Genomic DNA, 20,320 nt, shown 5'->3' with positions numbered 1-20,320 from the left:
TCACCGGGACAACAGGAGGAGGGGGTAAGTACAAATTCCCCATCCCAGCTAACTCCTAGCGTGGCACCAGGGTTAACAGAGGCGATGTTAACCCCTACTGACGTCCATGTTCCCTTGGCTACTGAGCCGGACTATGTTCCCAGCACCCCAGCAGAAGAGCTGGCAGCTGGGCAGAGTGCAGTTGGCCTCTGCCCTACCTTTGTCCCTGGTCCAGATCCTGCTGTCCTACAGGCTACCCCAGCAGAAGAGCTGGCAGCTGGGCTGAGTGCAGTCGGCCTCTGCCCTCCCGCAAGTCCCCACAGCATGTTACCACATCACCACAGCAAAATACCCAGGTGCAGTAATTGTGTCTTGTGGGTGGGTCACCCTTGTACCTGTTTGTTGTGGGTGGGCTACCTTGGTATTTGTTTATTGTGGGTTGGTGGATCGACTAACGGAGGCACTGACCGACAGGAGGTCAGGTGCCTGGTTAGTCTTCCCCCCAAAGGGGAGATGTGTGACAAACTGCCATTTGCCACTGGGCATTGTAGGAAACTTATGGCTAGCCTCCTGCCCTACGACTATGGCCCCAGGACATATTACACGTTAAAAACTATATCTGGGCTTAATGAATTTTCATTATGCTGTCTGTGGCTCTTTAAATGGGCTGTACAGAGACTATGGACACATAGAAGATGTTTAAATGCCTTGTTGGAATTCGGTAGTAAAACCGTTCGTATGGTTCAGTACGAATTCCGTGTGTAAAATATAGGTGGCCGCCATTTCGGGACTTTACACGAACGGAGACCGACCGCAAGGCCAAAACTCATGGAACTATTTTCGGCTAGTTGGTCTGTGCGGTCGGTCAAAACTTTGGAACTCTGTATCTCCCGAACCATTTGTCCGAATTGACTGATTTTCGGATATGTTACTCCCCTGAACAATGGCTATCCAGCGATGCTGGATTTAAAGGTGTACCCCCTGTTTTTAGGGTACATCCAGAACTTGACTAAAAATGTGTTTCGTATAATTATGTTATGTGTTTATCTGAGGGGAGGAGACGTGGGGGTGGTACCATGTATGTGATTGGTTAATTTCATCCTCCCCCTGGGAGTGTCCTGTGTGTACCTTTTTGTAATAAAAAGCAGGCTGGGTGTCCCAGTCCTCAGTTCTTCTTGACCCTTCAAAACGTAGCCTTGTCTCGTTATTGGAGGGAATTGCTGTATCACACTGGGGATTGCTATGCTCTGCATATTCCCCAGAGCTTAATCACTTAGCTCTTTTAAGAGCTTGTTCCGGATACGCTCTCCTGGAGGAGAGGTCTTCCCCACACGGTCCTGAATGCTGGAGGTTCATTCCAGGGTGGAAGGAAGACGGCGCGGCTCCAGTTAAGCTACGGCGGTTGTGGAGCGTGCGGTGGTTGTGGTGTCGTCTGCAGTTCTTGGAGTCCTCTGAGAGCGCTAGGAGCATCCATCAACGGAGGGTACTCGGTCGGAGTACACGGAGCTCCGTACACGGAGCTCCGTTACAGCAGTGCTGGGAGGATTTGAAAGCCTGTCAACCTTCATCCCAGCTAACACCGAGGGAGAGGGAGGAGAAGGCATAGAGAAGGAGGGGGCAGATTGGGAGAGCCAGAACCTCCCTACAGCCACAGCCAGCAGTAGCCACCCTCCTGCACCCAGATGTTTACATTTTGACCTGCGTGTGTCATTGTGTGTATCTGTATATGTGTCTGTGTATCTGAATCAGTGTTTGTATCTGTCTGTGTGTCTGTATCGGTGATTATATCTGTCTGTCTAGCAAACAGTGAAAGACACAGGCGACACTCCAAAGTTCCAAACCTTGGAATGATACCTGTGTCTTTCACTATTTGCTAGACTCTAGCAGATTGCGGGGTCTGCTGTTTTCACAGATCACCTCTCAAGTGGATAGCCGTATTACTAAGTGCGGGGTAAATTGCTTCTTGTGGTATATTACTATTATTTTATTATTTATATAGCGCCAGGAGGTACAGGAACCGAGGGGTTGAGGGCCCTGCACAATGAACCTACATGCTAGAGGGAGTGGGATATAGTGACACAAAGGGTTTAAGTAGGGGTAATGAAATTGCTATATCTGTCTATCTGTATGTGAGCCAGCGTTTTTTCCCCCCATGTTTTATTGTAGAAAATAGATAATCATACAAAACAGTACAGTATAAGGCATATCATGCTACTTTTGGGTGCATGCATTAGTAAGGTATGAACAGCAACAGGTGACATAAAACATACAGAATACAGCGTAGTGAAGCGGTTATGCAACTAGACCATATCAACTGGGCAATGCACATTTAATGGCGAGTAATGTATACGCTACAACATACTGCTTGTATGGGGGGGTATTAGTCTCGAGTGGGAGCAATTATGGAAGAGCATTATTTAAGAACAATGAAATAGCATATAACACTAGGCTAATAGGTAAGAAACTACCGACAAATTATCAGCAAAATTAGGGGTATGGGCGGCCAAGAGTTATTCTTCTCCAGTGGGCTGGTAGGGAAAAAATGTGCCTCTGGTATTAGTAAGAAGGTCTCTGTGCCAGAAACGTTTCTCAGGTGCCTGCCAAGTTCAGTTCCCCTGCTGCTGGTCTAATTTTAGGGTAGAAAGGCCGGACTTTGCATTTGTCCCACATCTGGGCAAAGGGTTGGGGGTCTGTGCCAAAGATAGATGTTTGTATGGTCTCTGGCGTAGGCAGTCCCAGTGCTCTGAGGAACTTCACTGCTTCCGACTGTTGCTGTAGCTGGATTCCCTTCCCGTCGTGAAACACTGTTAGTTTGCGGCCAGGGCCCCAGCAGTAAGCCACTGCGTGGTCCTGCAGGTGCTGAGTGATATGATGTAGAGATTGTCGCCATTCCATGGTGGACCTAGACAGGTCATTAAAGACGGAGAGGTCGGCACCCTCAAAATGGTACGTTGGTGTGTCGCGAACCGCTACCTGTACCAGCTGCTTACTTTGCATGGACTGGAAGCATATTAGTAAGTCTCTAGGAACCGGGGCTTTAGCTGGTTTTGGGATCCGGAAGTAGTTCTCCACCGAGATTGCTTTAGCCTTAGATGGCGACAGTACGCAGTTCATCAGGCGTCAGATGTAATGAGAGATTTCTGTACCTGTGATGTCCTCAGGAACATTCTGAATCTTGAGGTTGCGCTGTCGCTGGGAGTCTTCGAGTGCTGCAATTCTGCCCTCCATGAGGAGATTTGCTTGTCTGAGCTTGTCCATCTCGGACTGCTGGGCATCTTGCCTGCATTGCACCAGAGTCCTCCAGTTTCCTCCAGTGCTTGCAGTCTAGTTGTAATGACTCCAAGGTCCTCCCAGACCAATGCTATATCAGCAACAAATAGGGCTTTCATCTCCCTTAGCAGATTTTGAATGTCAGCCTTGCTTGCAGTCGTTTGGTCCAGGCTGAGGTTAGTTCTTGCACGGCCGCCCGACAGGAGGGTGCTGGGGTTCAGGGTTTGTCCTTGTTGTACTCAGCATGCTAGGGAATGAGAGGTATTTCGTGTCACTCTCTTCCGATGCACTGTCGGATTCTTCCCTCGCAAGCGCCATTTTGGTAGGCCACTGAGTCACCCTGTCAGGATCCCGCGGGCAGCTGCAAGGGGAGGCTGCAGTCCGCTCGCGGCACTCACCCTCCAGCCGTCCGCGGTCCCCTTCTCCACGTGGGCTCGGCGAGCGGCATCCCTCCAGCCTTGGATGCCGCCCGTGTCTTCCTCCACACCCCCCAGCAGCAGCATGCATGACGCTGCACGCTGGGAGACCGTCCAAGATATGTCACGCCGGGGTCAGTCACCTGACCCGGCATTAAAGGCACAGTGCCTCAATCACAGTGGGAGGTTTAAATATCTCCCACGTGTGATTGTTAATTCTGATTGGAAATTATCCAATATATTAACCTGATGGTTTAAATACTTACCTTTCCTGTTCCTCCCTGCCCTGTTGTGGTCTTTGCTTTATGTATTGACTCTGAACGTGTGCTTTCTGGTTACGTACTCTCTGGCTTGTTATACTGACTTTGTGACTTTCTCCTACCCTTTGACCTCGGCTTGTTTCTCGTTATTCTGTTTTCATTTTGGGCTTCCCCTGGTTGGTTAAACACAACCCAATGATTGGGGTTGTTTGGAGATCCTCTCCTGGGGGAAGTCTTGTCAAAGGGAATGTATGACTCGTGTTTGTCCTGTTGGCTTGCTTAATGTACCCACAGCCAAACCACTTTCTGTTTCTGTCCCTCCTGTGTATGCAGACCTAGCTAAGGTTTTTGAAAAAAAGGGAGGCAGATAAACTACCCCCGCACCGTGAATATGATTGTGCCATAAACCTCTTACCTGGTACTATGCCGCCTAGAGGTAAGGTATACCCTCTTTCTGAAAAAGAGAACCAGGTCATGGAGGAGTACATACAGGAAGCCTTAAATAAAGGTTTTATCAGAAGGTCCTCCTCCCCTGCTGGGGCTGGTTTCTTTTTCGTTGCCAAAAAGGAGGGTGACCTAAGGCCATGTATAGACTACAGGGGCCTGAACAATATAACGATTAAAAACGCCTACCCTATCCCCCTCATTACGGAGTTATTTGACCGGGTCAAAGGTTCTCAATACTTCACTAAATTATACCTCAGGGGGGCTTATAACCTTGTTCGTATAAAGGAGAATGATGAGTAGAAAACAGCATTCAATACACGTAGCGGACATTATGAGTATCTAGTCATGCCTTTTGGACTGTGTAATGCTCCTGCTGTGTTTCAGGACCTCATAAACGATGTCCTCAGGGATCTATTGCACGTCTGTGCCGTGGTGTACCTTGACGACATACTTGTATATTCCCCTGATTTGCAGACACATCATAATCATGTTAGGATGGTACTTAAAAGGTTATTACAGAACGGACTTTATTGTAAATTAGAAAAATGTTTGTTCGATCAGACCTCTGTGCAATTCCTAGGATATATAATTTCCGAACAGGGTTTCAGTATGGATCCTGCTAAATTAGAAGCCATACTGTCCTGGCCGCTTCCCCAAGGTCTTAAGGCTATCCAGCGTTTTATAGGATTTGCCAACTATTACAGGAAATGTATAAGAAACTTTTCACCACTTATCTCCCCTATAACGAAGCTGACTAAAAAAGGTCTACACCCTAGGGTTTGGACTCCTGAAGCCCTTAAGGCCTTCGAAACTCTCAAGAAGGCATTTGCCTCTGCTCCAGTACTACGCCACCCTGATCCTTCTCTTCCCTTTGTTATGGAAGTAGACGCTTCTGAATCAGGTGTGACAGCAGTACTGTCAGAGAGGTCATCGTATGACGAACCCCTCCATCCCTGTTGTTACTTTTCAAAAAGGTTGTCTGATCCGGAAAAGAATTACGATGTTGGGAACAGGGAACTATTAGCTATTGTGTTAGCTTTTAAGGAATGGAGGTACTTATTAGAGGGTTCTAGACACAAATTTATGGTTATAACAGATCACAAGAACCTCTCCTATATAGCTGATGCTAGAAGGTTGTCCGCCCGGCAGGCTAGATGGTCTCTATTTCTTTCACGCTTCCAATACGTTATTACCTATAGACCTGGTTGCCGTAATGCCAAAGCTGACGCTATCTCTCGACAGTATGAACCTCTAGAATCTGTTAACCCGACTCCTGAACCTATTGTACCTGCGTCTCAGATAATAGCTGCTACCCATTTGGTTGTTTCATCTCTTTTTCTTGATAATATTAAGACATACCAAACCCAAGCACCCCCTGAGACGCCGGTTAGTAAACTATACGTTAAAGTAAAGGACAGGAAAAAGTTGTTGACTTTATTTCTTACCACCAAAACTGCTGGTTATCCGGGGGTTACTAAGACTTATAAGGGCCTCCTTCAACAGTTTTGGTGGCCTTCACTCAAACGAGACGTAGTGGATTTTGTGCAGGCTTGTCGGATCTGTACGCAGTGTAAGTCCCCTAATGTGAGACCCCAGGGTCTCCTGATGCCTCTATCGGTACCCAAGAAACCATGGACCCACTTATCCATGGATTTTATTGTGGATCTTCCTCCTTCCGATGGTCAGACAGTGATATTAACTGTGACGGATAGGTTCTCTAAAATGGCGCACTTTATTCTGCTTAGGAAACTGCCTTCTGCGATTCAACTTGCTCAGGTGTTTGCCAAGGAAGTGTTCCGCTTGCATGGGGTACCTCAAGATATAGTATCTGACAGGGGCCCTCAATTTGTCTCTCGGTTTTGGAGGGGCTTTTGTGCTGAGATGGGGGTCTCCTTGTCGTTTACTTCCTCCTATCACCCGCAATCTAATGGTGCAGCCGAACGTGCTAATCAGTCTGTGGAATTGTATTTGCGCTGCTTCACTAATGCACACCAGGACAACTGGTCTCGCCTCCTTCCGTGTGCTGAATTTGCCAGGAATACGGTGTCTCATTCGTCTACTGGCCTAAGTCCTTTTGCTTATGGGTTTCGGCCTTCTGTCCTTCCCGGTGCGTTCTCCGACAAGGGAATGCCCGCTTTGGACCAGAACCTCGCCTCTTTGTGGAAGATGTGGGATCAAGTCCATGTTGCGCTGTCTCGTTCAGCGGCTGCTCAGAAGAAGTTTGCTGATCGCCGTAGGGGTGCGGCCCCTTCTTATGTTCCGGGTGATAGGGTATGGTTGTCCTCCAGGAACCTCTGCCTCAAGGTTCCCTCGATGAAGTTCGCTCCCAGGTTCCTTGGTCCCTACAAGGTGTTACGTAGGGTTAACCCAGTTTCCTACTCCCTGGACTTGCCCTCTTCCATGCGCATTCCGAACACGTTCCACGTCTCGCTTTTGAAGCCCTTGCTTTGTAACCGGTTCTCTCGTCCCCTCGGGCGGCCTGTTTCCCCTCGCGCTGTCCCCAGTGACGTGTACGAAGTGGCTGCCCTTCTCGACTCTCGTGTTTCTAGGGGTCGGCTGCAATATCTGGTGGATTGGAAGGGGTACGGCCCTGAGGAGCTGTCCTGGGTTTCGTGCTCTGATCTGCACGCTCCCTCTTTGGTCCGCTCCTTTCATGCCCGGTTTCCTTTGAAGCCTTCTGCTTCCCGCCCTCCGGGCGGTCTTCGAGGGGGGGGTGATGTCAGGATCCCGCGGACGGCTGCAAGGGGAGGCTGCAGTCCGCTCGCGGCACTCACCCTCCAGCCGTCCGCGGTCCCCTTCTCCACGTGGGCTCGGCGAGCGGCATCCCTCCAGCCTCGGATGCCGCCCGCGTCTTCCTCCATGCCCCCCAGCGGCAGCATGCATGACGCTGCACGCTGGGAGACCGTCCAAGATATGTCACGCCGGGGTCAGTCACCTGACCCGGCATTAAAGGCATAGTGCCTCAATCACAGTGGGAGGTTTAAATATCTCCCACGTGTGATTGTTAATTCTGATTGGAAATTATCCAATTATCCTGATGGTTTAAATACTTACCTTTCCTGTTCCTCCCTGCCCTGTTGTGGTCTTTGCTTTATGTATTGACTCTGAACGTGTGCTTTCTGGTTACGTACTCTCTGGCTTGTTATACTGACTTTGTCCTACCCTTTGACCTCGGCTTGTTTCTCGTTATTCTGTTTTCTGGTTCCCCTTACTCGGCTTGTCTCCTGACTATTCTGTGTGTGTGCTTAGCCCGGCCACTCTAAGGACCGGTACTGCACACTTTCTGTGTGTTTGTCTGTGTGTGTGTTAGCGTGTTGGGTTCCCCGAATCGTGACACACCCTGAGCAATGTGCCTATGTCTTGTGAGGAGGAGGCCATATCATTTCTCTGGAGTTTAGCCTTTTTCCCCATAGCGTCTGTGCTTCTTTTGGGTGGTTACGGGCAGTATTACCAGATATATGCTTTTATAAATCGATGCTCTTGCAGGAGCTCTTAGCCTGTTTTGCGTCTGCTTCGGCCGCTGGTTAGCTCCGCCCCCATGAGCCAGAGTTTGTGTCTGTGTAGCTGCATGTGTGTCTGTGTATCAGTGTGTCTATCTATCTGCATGTGTGTACCTTTGTTTCTGTGTATATGTATGTCTGTGTATCAGTATATCTGTCAGTGTATGTATCTGTGTATGTGTCAATGTATCTGTAGGTGTCAGTGTTTGTTTGTCTTTGTATCTGTATGTGTGTTTTCGTCTGTTTATCTGTGTGTGTGTAGCTTTATGAGTCTGTGCATCTGTATGTGTGTCACAGTGTGTATTTCGTATATTTAGCTATGTGTCTGTGTATCAGTATGTGTGTGTAGCTGTGTGTCCATTAAAATTAACAAATATGTACATCCACAGGCACACTCTCACTGCACTGATGATATACACACACACACACACACACACACACACACACACACACACACACACACACACACACACACACACACACACACACACACACACACACACACACACACACACACACACACACACACCCTCTCACTCTGCTCATTACACACAGTGCAGGGCAGGAGGGGGCCCACACTCACTGTACCCCTGGGTACCCCGGGCACTGCTAGGGGTGATCAGTAGCCGAGCTGGCAGAAAGCTTGGCACAGGAGGCACCCAGCTTTATCCATGCCCCAGCTGTGACCAGTAATAACACGAAATAAGAACCCAATGGGCGAATTTCAATTAAAAAATAATCTTTATTTCTAAGTGTAAAGCGCCCGTCGGGTATTAATGTATGTATGTTTAGTAAAGGGGTGACCACAGCCGATAGAAGGTGTAAGTCCTCCTTGATTACAACAAGCCAGCATGAAATGTACATTTACAGGTATATGTGTGAGTGATAGAAGGTGTCTGCCCGAAACAAACATGGCCGCCGCCGCCCTCTCTCACAATCCTTACATCGAGCAGATCGGTTGATCCTAAGGCTATGTCTATGCTACTAACGGCTGTCTAGTCTATGTGCAAGTAAGGCGCCCTGTGATTGGCTGCTTCCAATAGCGCTCTGTCCAATCGTTCTGACTGTGTTTGAGCTGTGACAGCAACCAGGGTACACATTGGGAGTACGGGAAGTGCTGTGTGTGGGATGCCAGCTGTGCCAGGAGCCTCCAATTCAGCCCAGTGACAGAGCCTCTGTGCCATGTGTTCGTGTCAATGCCAGTAAAGCCACAGCAGCTGCCATGAACCTGGGGTGAGTATAATCCACTGTGTGTCCATGTTATGCATGGTGTGTGACAGCCACTCAGGGCTATTCACCAAGTGAGAATTCACAGTGACTAGATTCACCCCTTAAGGACACAGGACATGTGTGACATGTCATAATTCCTTTTATTCCAGAAGTTTGATCCTTAAGGGGTTAAAGGGACACCATAGTCACCCAGACCACTTCAGCTCAATGTCAGGTCCCTCTAGGGTTAACCCTGCCTGCTGTAAACATAGCAGTTTCAGAGAAACTGCTATGTTTACATTTGGGGTTAAGCCAGCCTCTAGTGGCTGTCTTCCGGACAGCCACTAGAGGCGCATCTGCGATGCTGGAGGCATATTATGCCTCTATCATGCAGAGCGTCCATAGGAAAGCATTCAAAAATGCTTTCCTACGGACACTTTGAATGCACGCGGCAGTGCCGCGCAAGCGCATTCGGCGCCGGTGATGTCAGACAAGGATGCTGACGTCGGCAAGGGAGGAGAGGTAAGAGAGCCCGGCGGGGAAAACGGGTGAGTAGCTGAAGGGGTTTTAACCCCTTCAGCGCCGCGGGAGGGGGACCCTGAGGGTGGGGGCACCATCAGGGTACTATAGTAAACCAAGTGGTTTTCCTGACTCTATAGTGTCCCTTTAAGGCCCGGGTAGCTGAACTGAATGGCTGATTTACACAATATTTCCAGTTTGGCTATTTTTGACCTAAACATTGAAATTCACTTTGAATTCCCTCTTTAGTGAATAAAGCTGTCTATTCTCAATTTTAGTGAATTCAATCTGAATGGTACAATTAAAGCAAAAAAAAATAAAAAATCCCCCAAAACTGGGAAAATGATCTAACTAGGCAATAGCCACAACTGTTTTTTTTTTGTTTTTAAATTAAATTGTTTACAAATTCAGATTTAATTTGCTGGCAAAAATATCCAGACTGGTTTGGAGACTTTTTTTTAAAAACTGCTTTTTTTCCCCTTAGTTTTGCCATTCGGATTTATTTGTACTCGCGCTTTCGACTCTTCTTTACTACTGCGTATTTTCTTCTTCTTAAAATATCAGTCTCTGTCAAGGTCTTTCGCTAAATAATTTTACCAAATGTAATCCAATTGGCAAAATTGAGACTACAATAGCCAAGATGTGACTATGGTGGAGTTAGAATTTTTGTAAATCGGATGTTTAAGCCTCATTCTCTGTAGGTGGCTCTTTCAATGTCCTTTACTTAAAGTAACACTATAGCGTTAGGAATACAAATATTCCTAACGCTATAAAACCCTAGTCACCTTAACGATGACTAGAGCCCCATTCTGTGGCGAATAAATGGTTAATTAACCATTTATTGGCTTACCTTAATCCAGCGCCGGGCTCCCTCAGCACTGGTGACCTCTCCTGCTCCATCAACGTCAGCTTCTGAGTGGAGCCGAATGCGCATGCGCGGCCAGAGACGCACGCACATTCAAACCCGCCCAAAGGAAAGCATTACTCAATGCTTTCCTATGGGGATATTTTTTGACGCTGGAGGTCCGTGAGGACGTCCAGCATGAAATAAGTGCGATTTACTCGGTGTAAATCGCGGAAGCGCCTCTAGTGGTTGTCAGGGAGACAACCACTAGAGGCTGGATTAACCCTGCAGTGTAAACATATGCTATGTTCATATGCAACTGCTATGTTTTCAGCTGCAGGGTTAAAACTAGGGGGACCTAGGACACTGCAGGGTTAAGGGACCTGGGACACTGCACCCAGACCACTTCATTGAGCTGAAGTGGTCTGGGTGCCTATAGTGGTCCTTTAATAGAGCTTTGCCTTGTTTTAAAAGGGAGCTGTACCAAAAAGAATGGCCAGGATCACTGGTTTATTTCTACACCAGCAAGGTCACGGTGATCTATTAAAGTTCACATAGAGCCTTTTTCAAACCTAGAGATGTGAGAAAGTATTTGACTGAGCTGAAACATCACCTTGATATTGCTGGTTTGGGAATAAACAAGCTAAAAGTGAATATCTGCATTGTGAAGTACCTGCATTCTGGCACCTAGCACTCAGACCTAGTCAGTCTTTAGGTAAACACATCTTTGACTGTTTGCCAGAGTTGGTATCCATGTTAACTGTGCCTCACTCTACAGAACTGGTTCGATACAGAGCATATCACTATTTGCTTTTTATGAGTTGGACAGGAACTCAGCTTTAATTCGCATGGACAAACACGACAGACATTTTAGTATCAGTACTCCAATTTCTTCCTTAACTCTTAAGGCTTTGGTCAGGCGCACATTTCCCTTTTGCACCATTATAATTCCTCAGATCTATGGTGGTCTATTAAAGATGTTAATAAACTGCTGCAGGATCATCCTCGCTCTTTCTCATTACACAGCAGGGAAATTGTGTTGGAAGACGTTTTCATTTGCATTTCTGGCACCTTTAAATTCCGTTCTGGATGTATGGATAATCTAGTGGCATCTCTCGCAGGTCCATTGACTATCAATAACCCTGAAAGAAGTAACAATAGGTGCAGTTGATATTTTTGGGCACACAAGTGGAACACATAGTTAAAGGGCCATTCTATGCACCAAAATGACTTCATGTTATCAAAGGCATTTTGGGAAATTAACAGTGTTCTTTCTGAGAGGGACGGCAGTGTTTTCTTTGCAGGGGTAATCTGCCCCTAATAGCTGGCTGTCATGCTGATAGCCACTAGAGGTGCTGCCATAAAGTAGCAGAATAAAACTCTTTCAGTCAGATGGTTTCTTTCCATCTAATTGTCGCACAAGCACAATAGCTTCTCAATGTTTTCCTATCAACATTGGTTATGTCAGCCAAAGAGGCAGAGTTTCACTGAGGAGACCTGTGAGAGAGAAAGGGTAAGTAAAATAACCTTTTTTAAACCTGGTAGTGCTGGTCCGGTCACCTAAACGACTAGGACACTATAGTGTTAGGCTGGGCTGTTTGTCAGCCGAGGCAGCTTCTCTATGATAAGCATTTGAATGGACCTGACAAGGGATGGAGTGATGTCAGTTGGGGCGTGGAGACCAGGACGGCAAGCCTCAATTTGGCACTGGATTCCAGGTAGGTTTTATAGTATTCATGAAGTGTTTTACTGCAAATCGGGAGGGGGAGGAAATGTAGTGAATGATACTCAATTGGCGTAGTTTAGTGAATAACCCTACAAAGGTTAATATATTTGACGGTGTCTCAGTACTATTTGATACTGACAGCATGCTGCCAAGGTAGCAATAAAGCCCAGAAAAATCTAATTCCGGAAAATAGTGAATACATTTCGACCAATATATTTGCTTGCATAATGTATAGATTTTAAACACTTTTTTTAATGTGTTTTTTATATTTTTTTTGTGTTGCAGGGATGGTCTTAAGCTTGAAACTCAAATTCTTGGTGGAAAACCAAAGCTAATTTTGGCTTCATATGGTATGTTGTTGATTATTAATTAATATTTTTATAAACATTTCTATTTGTTTATAAGTAATATATTCCATTCTTCCCCCTGACTTTCATCTGTAACTTTGCTTCATAACGACATTTTCATTTTCTGCTGTCCTTGCTTATATTTTTAGCAGTAACATCCTGGCTCTTTTCTCATTATTATTATTATTATATAATTGTGTGCAGGTTTAAAAACTTCTTCTAAATTGTTTTCTCACTAGCCTTACTGTACAGCAGGCAGAATATAGTTGCACTTAGTAGTGAAACTTCAAATAAAAGAGCAAGAGTGATTAGGTGTTTTCAAGCGGGAAATAGTAATTTTGCATCACTCATACTCACCAGCATCCTAGATCTGGTAAAACCATCCTGATTTCAGGATCCTGTGCTGCTATCCCCGGTTGATTCTCCTTGGGCACTTCAGCTTAAAAGGGAACTCCAGTGCCCAAAAATAGAAAGAAAAAAAACAAAAACACAACCAGTGTTTAGAAGATATACTCCCAGTGAAAATATGGATCCATTTAATAATGCATTATTTCATTGGGTGTATATCTAAAAGCAGCTTGCAAAAGCTGTTTGTCTCTTTTCTGAAACCCTTGTAAGCCATTCTCTTCTAACCATGTCCAAAGTTTCTGTGGCTGTCCAATAACAGACTTCACAATACAGCTCAATGAGAAGTCTTTACAAGGCAGGCACTCTTAGCAATTCTCTGCCTCTTGAATTTAGCTCCACTGACCTAAACCACCAAGAAGTAACAGGACTGGTTCTCTGATATGTAGGGGGATGTAACAAGGTTAAAGGAGCACTATAGGCATCCAGACCACTTCAGCCTTAATGAAGTGGTCTGGGTTCCAGGTCTCTCTAGTTTTAACCCTGCAGCTGTAAACATAGCAGAGAAACTGCTATGTTTTCATTGAGGGTTAATCCAGCCTCTAGTGGCTGTCTCCCTGACAGCCGCTAGAGGCATTTCCGTGATCCTCAATGCGAAAATCACATTGAGGACACGCTGGACATCCATAGGAAAGCATTGAATAATGCTTTCCTATGGGCGGTTTGAATGCGTGCGCGGCTCTGGTCGTGCATGCGCATTCGGAACTGACATTGGCAGGGGGAGGAGAGGTCACCAGTGCCGAGGGAGCCCGGCGCTGGATTAAGGTTAAGTGACTTAAGGGGTATTAACCCCTTCAGCCCAGTGGGAGGGGGGGACCTAATAACCCTATAGTGCCAGGAAAAAAAAGTTTGTTTTCCTGGCACCATAGTGCTCTTTTCAGTTATAAATTTGCTAATTTCTATTGAAATCTGCACTTTTTGTAAAATAAGAAAAAGATACATTTGAGCAAATTTAGCTTTTTCTTTTGTTATCTAACCAACTGTTACTCAGCCTAACTTCAGGTTCAGAGAGCAATCACAACATTGCTACGAAATTAGTAAGGGAGATGAAAACCATTGATGAGGAATGGCTAGAACCACAAAATTGTGTTTTTTCTTTAGAAAAAAGGCGGCTTAAGGACACATGACATGTGTGACATGTCATGATTCCCTTTTATTCCAGAAGTTTGGTCCTTAAGGGGTTAAAGGTTATGTTATAGTACTATACATGTTAATTAGCAGGAATATACAGCAGACAAGGGGTCACCAATTGAGACTGGAAGAAAGGCATTTTCCCTTACAGCAGAGAAAAGGATTCTTTACAGTAAGAACAATATAGATGTGGAATTCAGGTTCTATAGATAAGGGAGGGAGGGAAGGCAAGGCTTGGATACTTTTTTGCTTGAACAGAATATTCAAGGATGCAGTCAAGAAGACTTTTACCCCCTTTTTGTGGCATAATTGGAAATTTCTAAAAAAATTTATTTTATTTTATTTTTTTCTTGGATCATATGCATTAAATAATGGGTTTCAAGGTTGAACTTGATGGACTTAAATCTGTAACTATGTACTGTAGAGGAGGCCGAGAGCAGTGCAAGGCTTATCCCAGGTAGAACGCCAAACTGTTATAAACCCATTTCACTGCATGCTTTAGAGATTATTGTAATTGGAGTGTTGTATACAGTTACACTTCATCCAGATACTGCAGCTCCGTAAAAAAAACTTTACTGAGTTGTTTTGAGGGAAAAAGTCCCTTTAAAAATTATTTTTTTTTTAAAATATTTATTTTTAATGTTACGGTGTTTCATAATTAACAGATTGTTGATTATCTATTGTCTGAGAATAAATCAAATTGGCACTTTGATTTCATTAAGACTATATGGTTATTCTTTACTTTGATCAACAACAGCAAAGTAAATGTGTAGAAGCTGATCCTTATTTTGTTTTTTGCCAACCTGTATACTATGTAACTGCACACTTATTTATTTATTTATTTACTTATTTATTTCAGGTGTTCAGAAGAACAGTAAACAGGTGAGGGTGTTTTTTTTTTTTTTTCTTTTTTCTTTTTTTTTTATAGTTCTAGACCAACATACATATTGTATTACTGGATCATCTTGCTATAAACAATCACATGTTGTACTAAAAGCATTTACTTCTTATCAGGTTGGTCACAGTACAAGAATACAAAAATCCACACAGAGAATTAAACCAACTGGGCAGATCCTCAAATCTGTACAGAGCAATAATGTCAAAACAGAGCAGCCAAGGTGCGAAGCTCGACTGGAGACCGGGCATGTGCTGACTGCCAAACCTCCTGCTAACGTGTTAAAGGAACTTGAAAACAAACACCACCCTACTGATCAAAATGTGCAGCAGGTCAAACAAGATCTGGTGAAAACAAAGCCTGCACCTAAACAGACTCTGGTGTCACAGATATCAAAGCAGAGACCACAACTGAAGAAAACTATTACTGCAGAGGAGCTGAGGGATAGCCTGGTGTGCCTGACAAAGGAACAGTTCCAGCAGATCTTGCAGACCATTAATCAAGGGAACAAAGACGTATCTCAAGAACCTCTAAGAGATGAAGGTGAGAAAGCTCCCTTAAAATAATCACTTCAGATGCTTCATTTAAAGGGACATTGCTCATTGAAGTGGTCTCGGTGCCAACTCCTATCACCCTTAACCCTGCAGTGGTAATTATTACAGTTTTTATAAATTGTACAATGTGCTAGCGAGTGCATAGAAATAAGTTAAACTTTTGTTCCTACATGTTTACATCCTCTGCAAAGTTGCAGAACGCTAACCATTGCAGTTGGATAAAAAATCAATAGAGGAGCCCTTTTTAAAATGTATTAAATATGTTCATCTCAAGTACTATGCCGTAGGAAGATATTCCTAGAAAAGATGAGTTCAATGGATGTGATTGGAAACTTGAAAATCTGAATAAGAAATTGAGTGTTATTACAAATAGTGATAGTGCAAAACACACCAAAAACCTACCTTGGACATCTTCCACAATAATGTCACATAGGAGGTTTGCTTAAAAACAGAGACAAACCCTAATTCTGGTGCATAAAAAAATAGATATCAGAAATGCCAAATGAACCACTCACATGGATTTGCGCTAATAAGCTAGCTCACCTGTTATATGCTTTTAGCACCTTTTAGGTGGGTGCTCCCCTCAATACTACCTATAAGATATGATTTATTTCTTCATCTTCTATCATATATGCTTCCAATAGAGACTACGGTAGCATAACACCATTAAACAAATCAAATACATTTGCACAAATCGTGCACACCAGCGACAACTGCATCAGACAACTCCTCCTTCACAATTAAAAGTGGAGACACCATGTAGTATTAAATCCAGCAAGGCATTATTCAGTAATTCAGATAAAATCATGCAGATACACATTTCACCTTCTATAAGGATTCTTCAAAGGTGAAAAATAGAATACCTAAGATCCAATATACCGCACTCTTGGGTTACTAGTGTCCATGACCAGGCATGGTTTCAGGGCAGAAAGGGAATATAGAAGCATTTGATGCATGCACCATTAGAACAATGCCAAAATGTGGGCAAATGCTGTCACCGGGATGACACGATGCTTGTGTCCTTTTTGGATTAATGAGGACTTTAGGTAGACCGATCCCAGTCAATCCTTATGCTGAAATGCTGCAGTGTGCCACTTTGGTCAGCCTGGAGTTGACTCAAATGTAATGGCTCGCATCAATATTGATGCTGGAGGGATGCATGGCGTTTCACTGACCACTGAACTGAGGTATTACATATTGTTGTAAAAAGCCAAACTGTATTCATTTAACTGCTGCTTAGTTAAAGGGACACTGAATCTGCTTTATCTCATTGAACAGACTTTGGGTCTGGAGTCCCCTGGTGCTATCTTTTCATTCAGCGTTACAGACAACACAACAGTTTTTAATGTTTTTACGTTTTAATAAATCCCCCTCGATGCTGCTTGGGCTAATTAGGAAGTAGATTTGATTGGTTGAGAGTGTCAGCTGAATGCTTTTAGAATACCAGAGCATCCATTGCTACAGAGTAGTGTGTAACAGTGCCATCTTTACAGAATTATAAGCCCCCGGGCAAAGCAGTGCATTGGGACCCTGCCTACACAACCACTCACAGGAATAAAAATGTAAATATTGATAAAATAAAGTTTGTATTTATTGGTAACTTTAAACAAATTCAGTGTTTTAAATACATAACATGAGCCTTGAAGTTGGAAAAACAAGAAATATAACGTAAAAGTGGTAAAGTGGTACTTTGTTGGTAAGTCATACAGACAGAGATGGCACAGTATGAAATTACTATGAATTATTTATTAATAAACAAGTGTTCAACACTTGAAGTCATTGTTCTTCAGGTGGTAATTTGCCATACACATGATTGACAGCCAATATGGCCCCCAGGCAGCTTCCCAGAGTGCCTATGTCTTATGGTGGCTCTAGTGTGTAATCTCTTCCCTAGCCATACCTTACTTTGTATGCAGTCTTACTTTGTGTTAAACCGCTCGAAAATGGTTTAACACTGAATGGAGCGTCAGTGCCAGGGGACTCCAGGTACTATAACCAATTGAAATAGTTATAGTTATAGAAATAATTTAAACTTTTGTTCCTACATGTTTACATCCTCTGCAAAGTTGCAGAACTCTTTAAGCATTACAGTTGGATAACAATTCAATAGAGGAGCCCATTTTTAAATGTATTAAATATGTTCATCTCAAGTACTCTGCCAGGAAGATGTTCCTAGAAAAGATGAGTTCTATGGCTGTGATTGAAAACTTGAAAATCTGAATAAGAAATTGAGTATAGTGCCACTTTAATTCTAAATTCATGCTTATTTTTTCTTTACACTGAAGATGCTGTAGAGGAAAACAATGAAGACCTTGTGAAGACTGAAGATGAGAATACATCTTCATTACATGAGCAAACACCAGAGAAGACAACAGATGTGTATGTTTCTAGTTTTTTTTTTTTTTTTTTTCTTCATATAATTTACAAGATTAGTAGATAATCTTTGAAATTAAATGGTCAAAAACTGAAGACAGGCAGGTGGCCAGTAGGTTTGTATCTGTTGATGATCTTGGTTTCCTATTTTTATTTATTTTCTTCGTTGCCTCCTTAAATCTCTGCAGTAAAGGAGGAGTAAAATAAAAAGTGTATTTATTAGCTCCTCGCCACAGATTGTAAAAAGACTTCTTGAGAGCACTACTCCAAGCAGAATAACTTTGGCTACGTAAGACCAAAATGGCGACCATGTATGTGATGTGGGACATTAAAGACCATGGATTAGCTCCTGGCGCACCATCTGCCATGGGCCCACATTAGTGCTGCATTCTCGCGCATGTGCCAAACTACAGTACTAACGTCTATTGAGGATGCCGCAAGATCCTCCATAGATATTGTTTTTTGACCAGCGATGATTTTATCTTTATGATATACTCTGTTTTGGGTTGGGGGAGCGGGATTGTGACGGAGCTGCGTTAAACGCACCTGAATCAGGAATTCGTTTTTTGATAAGCTTGCATCCATAAATGTTTTTGGCCTGGCAGTGTACGCTAATCAGAATCGATGTCATACTATTGGGATCTGATATGAGCCAGATGAATATATTAACTTTATATAGTTCCAGTGGTTTTATGATGGCCTTCTATCTTATGCGATTGAATCAGTCATCATAGGGTGCATATGCTAAAGAATGAAAACAGAAAGGGGATACTGATGGTGTACTATGTTATCTACTGAGTGGAAAACCAACAACATAAAGTGCGTAAATGCCCACTCACATGTATTAGAACTATCATACAAGCTCTGGTAGTGACAGAGTGTAGTTGTACAATCCCCACCAATGGATATGAATGAAGGTACCGTATGTTCTCTCCCATGGGTCACAATGAAACATGTAAAGACAAAAAAAATTTCCAATAGTGCAATATGTTTAACATAAAGGGACTATAGTGCTAAAATGTAGCACTCACAGGATTTTTTTTTGTTGTTTTTTTTAACTAAAGCTCAAATTTTGCTGGCATAAGGCAATTATAATTTGTACTTCCCTTATAAATACCATTATGCCAGTTACGCCTCTTTCCACTTGATAAATCCTCCAATGCAGGTGAAACTCGTTGTGGACTACTGTTTCTGTTTTTAACTTATCTTGAATAAACTGGACCAGACTGACTTTTTTTTTTTGTATCATTATAATTTTTTTTTTAATCTTTATTTGAACTTGATCTGTTCTTTGCATAACCTTAAAGGACCACTATAGTGCCCTGAGGGTGCCCCCACCCTCAGGGTCCTCCTCCCGCTGGGCTGGATGGAGAGGAAGGGGTTAAACTTACCTCTTTCTCCAGTGCCGGGCGGGGAGCTCTCCGCCTCCTCTCCGGCTGAATGCGCATGCGCGGCAAGAGCCGCGTGCGCACTCAGCCAGTCTCATAGGAAAGCATTTACAATGCTTTCCTATGGACGCTGGCGTCTTCTCACTGTGATTTTCACAGTGAGAAGCACTCAAGCGCCTCTAGCAGCTGTCAATGAGACAGCCACTAGAGGCTGGATTAACCCTAATATAAAGATCGCAGTTTCTCTGAAACTGCTATGTTTATAGAAAAAAGGGTTAATCCTAGAGGGACCAGGCACCCAGACCACTTCATTAAAGGAACACTATAGTCACCTAAATTACTTTAGCTAAATAAAGCAGTTTTAGTGTATAGATCATTCCCCTGCAATTTCACTGCTCAATTCACTGTCATTTAGGAGTTAAATCACTTTGTTTCTGTTTATGCAGCCCTAGCCACACCTCCCCTGGCTATGATTGACAGAGCCTGCATGAAAAAACAAACTGGTTTCACTTTCAAACAGATGTAATTTACCTTAAATAATTGTATCTCAATCTCTAAATTGAACTTTAATCACATACAGGAGGCTCTTGCAGGGTCTAGTAAGCTATTAACATAGCAGGGGATAAGAAAATCTTAATTAAACAGAACTTGCAATAAAGAAAGCCTAAATAGGGCTCTCTTTACAGGAAGTGTTTATGGAAGGCTGTGCAAGTCACATGCAGGGAGGTGTGACTAGAGCTCATAACTCCTAAATGGCAGAGGATTGAGCAGTGAGGCTGCAGGGACATGTTCTATACACCAAAACTGCTTCATTGGTTAAAGTTGTTCAGGTGACTATAGTGTCCCTTTAAGCTGAAGTGGTCAGGGTGCCTATAGTGGTCCTTTAAGGACAACAAATTGGATGCTTCCATTTAATCCACAGTGGGGATTGTACCACCCGCGCTGTCAAAATAGAGCAATTTTACTGCTCCAAAAAGAAACTTGAAGAATTTGTGAACCAGCCATGTCTGAAACCAGCCTTATATGTGCAAGATTTGAGTTTTAGTAAAAGTTCTAC

The 20,320-nt window shown here is 43.8% G+C and overlaps 1 protein-coding gene across 1 annotated transcript in view; it reads left to right on the top strand.

Moving 5' to 3' along the window:
* Positions 1–9,015: 9,015 nt before the first annotated feature.
* Positions 9,016–20,320, top strand: part of CCDC66 (coiled-coil domain containing 66) — a 46,348-nt gene continuing 35,043 nt past the window's right edge. The window contains exons 1-5 of the mRNA XM_063426889.1: positions 9,016–9,105; positions 12,456–12,520; positions 14,913–14,935; positions 15,068–15,491; positions 17,788–17,881. Of these exons, the coding sequence (XP_063282959.1) occupies positions 9,095–9,105; positions 12,456–12,520; positions 14,913–14,935; positions 15,068–15,491; positions 17,788–17,881 (617 nt within the window). The 5' untranslated portion in view covers positions 9,016–9,094. The remainder of the gene's footprint in view (positions 9,106–12,455; positions 12,521–14,912; positions 14,936–15,067; positions 15,492–17,787; positions 17,882–20,320) is intronic.

The sequence above is a fragment of the Pelobates fuscus genome, chromosome 7 (assembly GCF_036172605.1).
Source record: "Pelobates fuscus isolate aPelFus1 chromosome 7, aPelFus1.pri, whole genome shotgun sequence".
NCBI classification, from domain to species: Eukaryota; Metazoa; Chordata; class Amphibia; order Anura; family Pelobatidae; genus Pelobates; species Pelobates fuscus.
The sequence above is the reverse complement of the archived record's forward strand: the minus strand, read 5'-3'. Positions and strand labels throughout refer to the sequence as shown.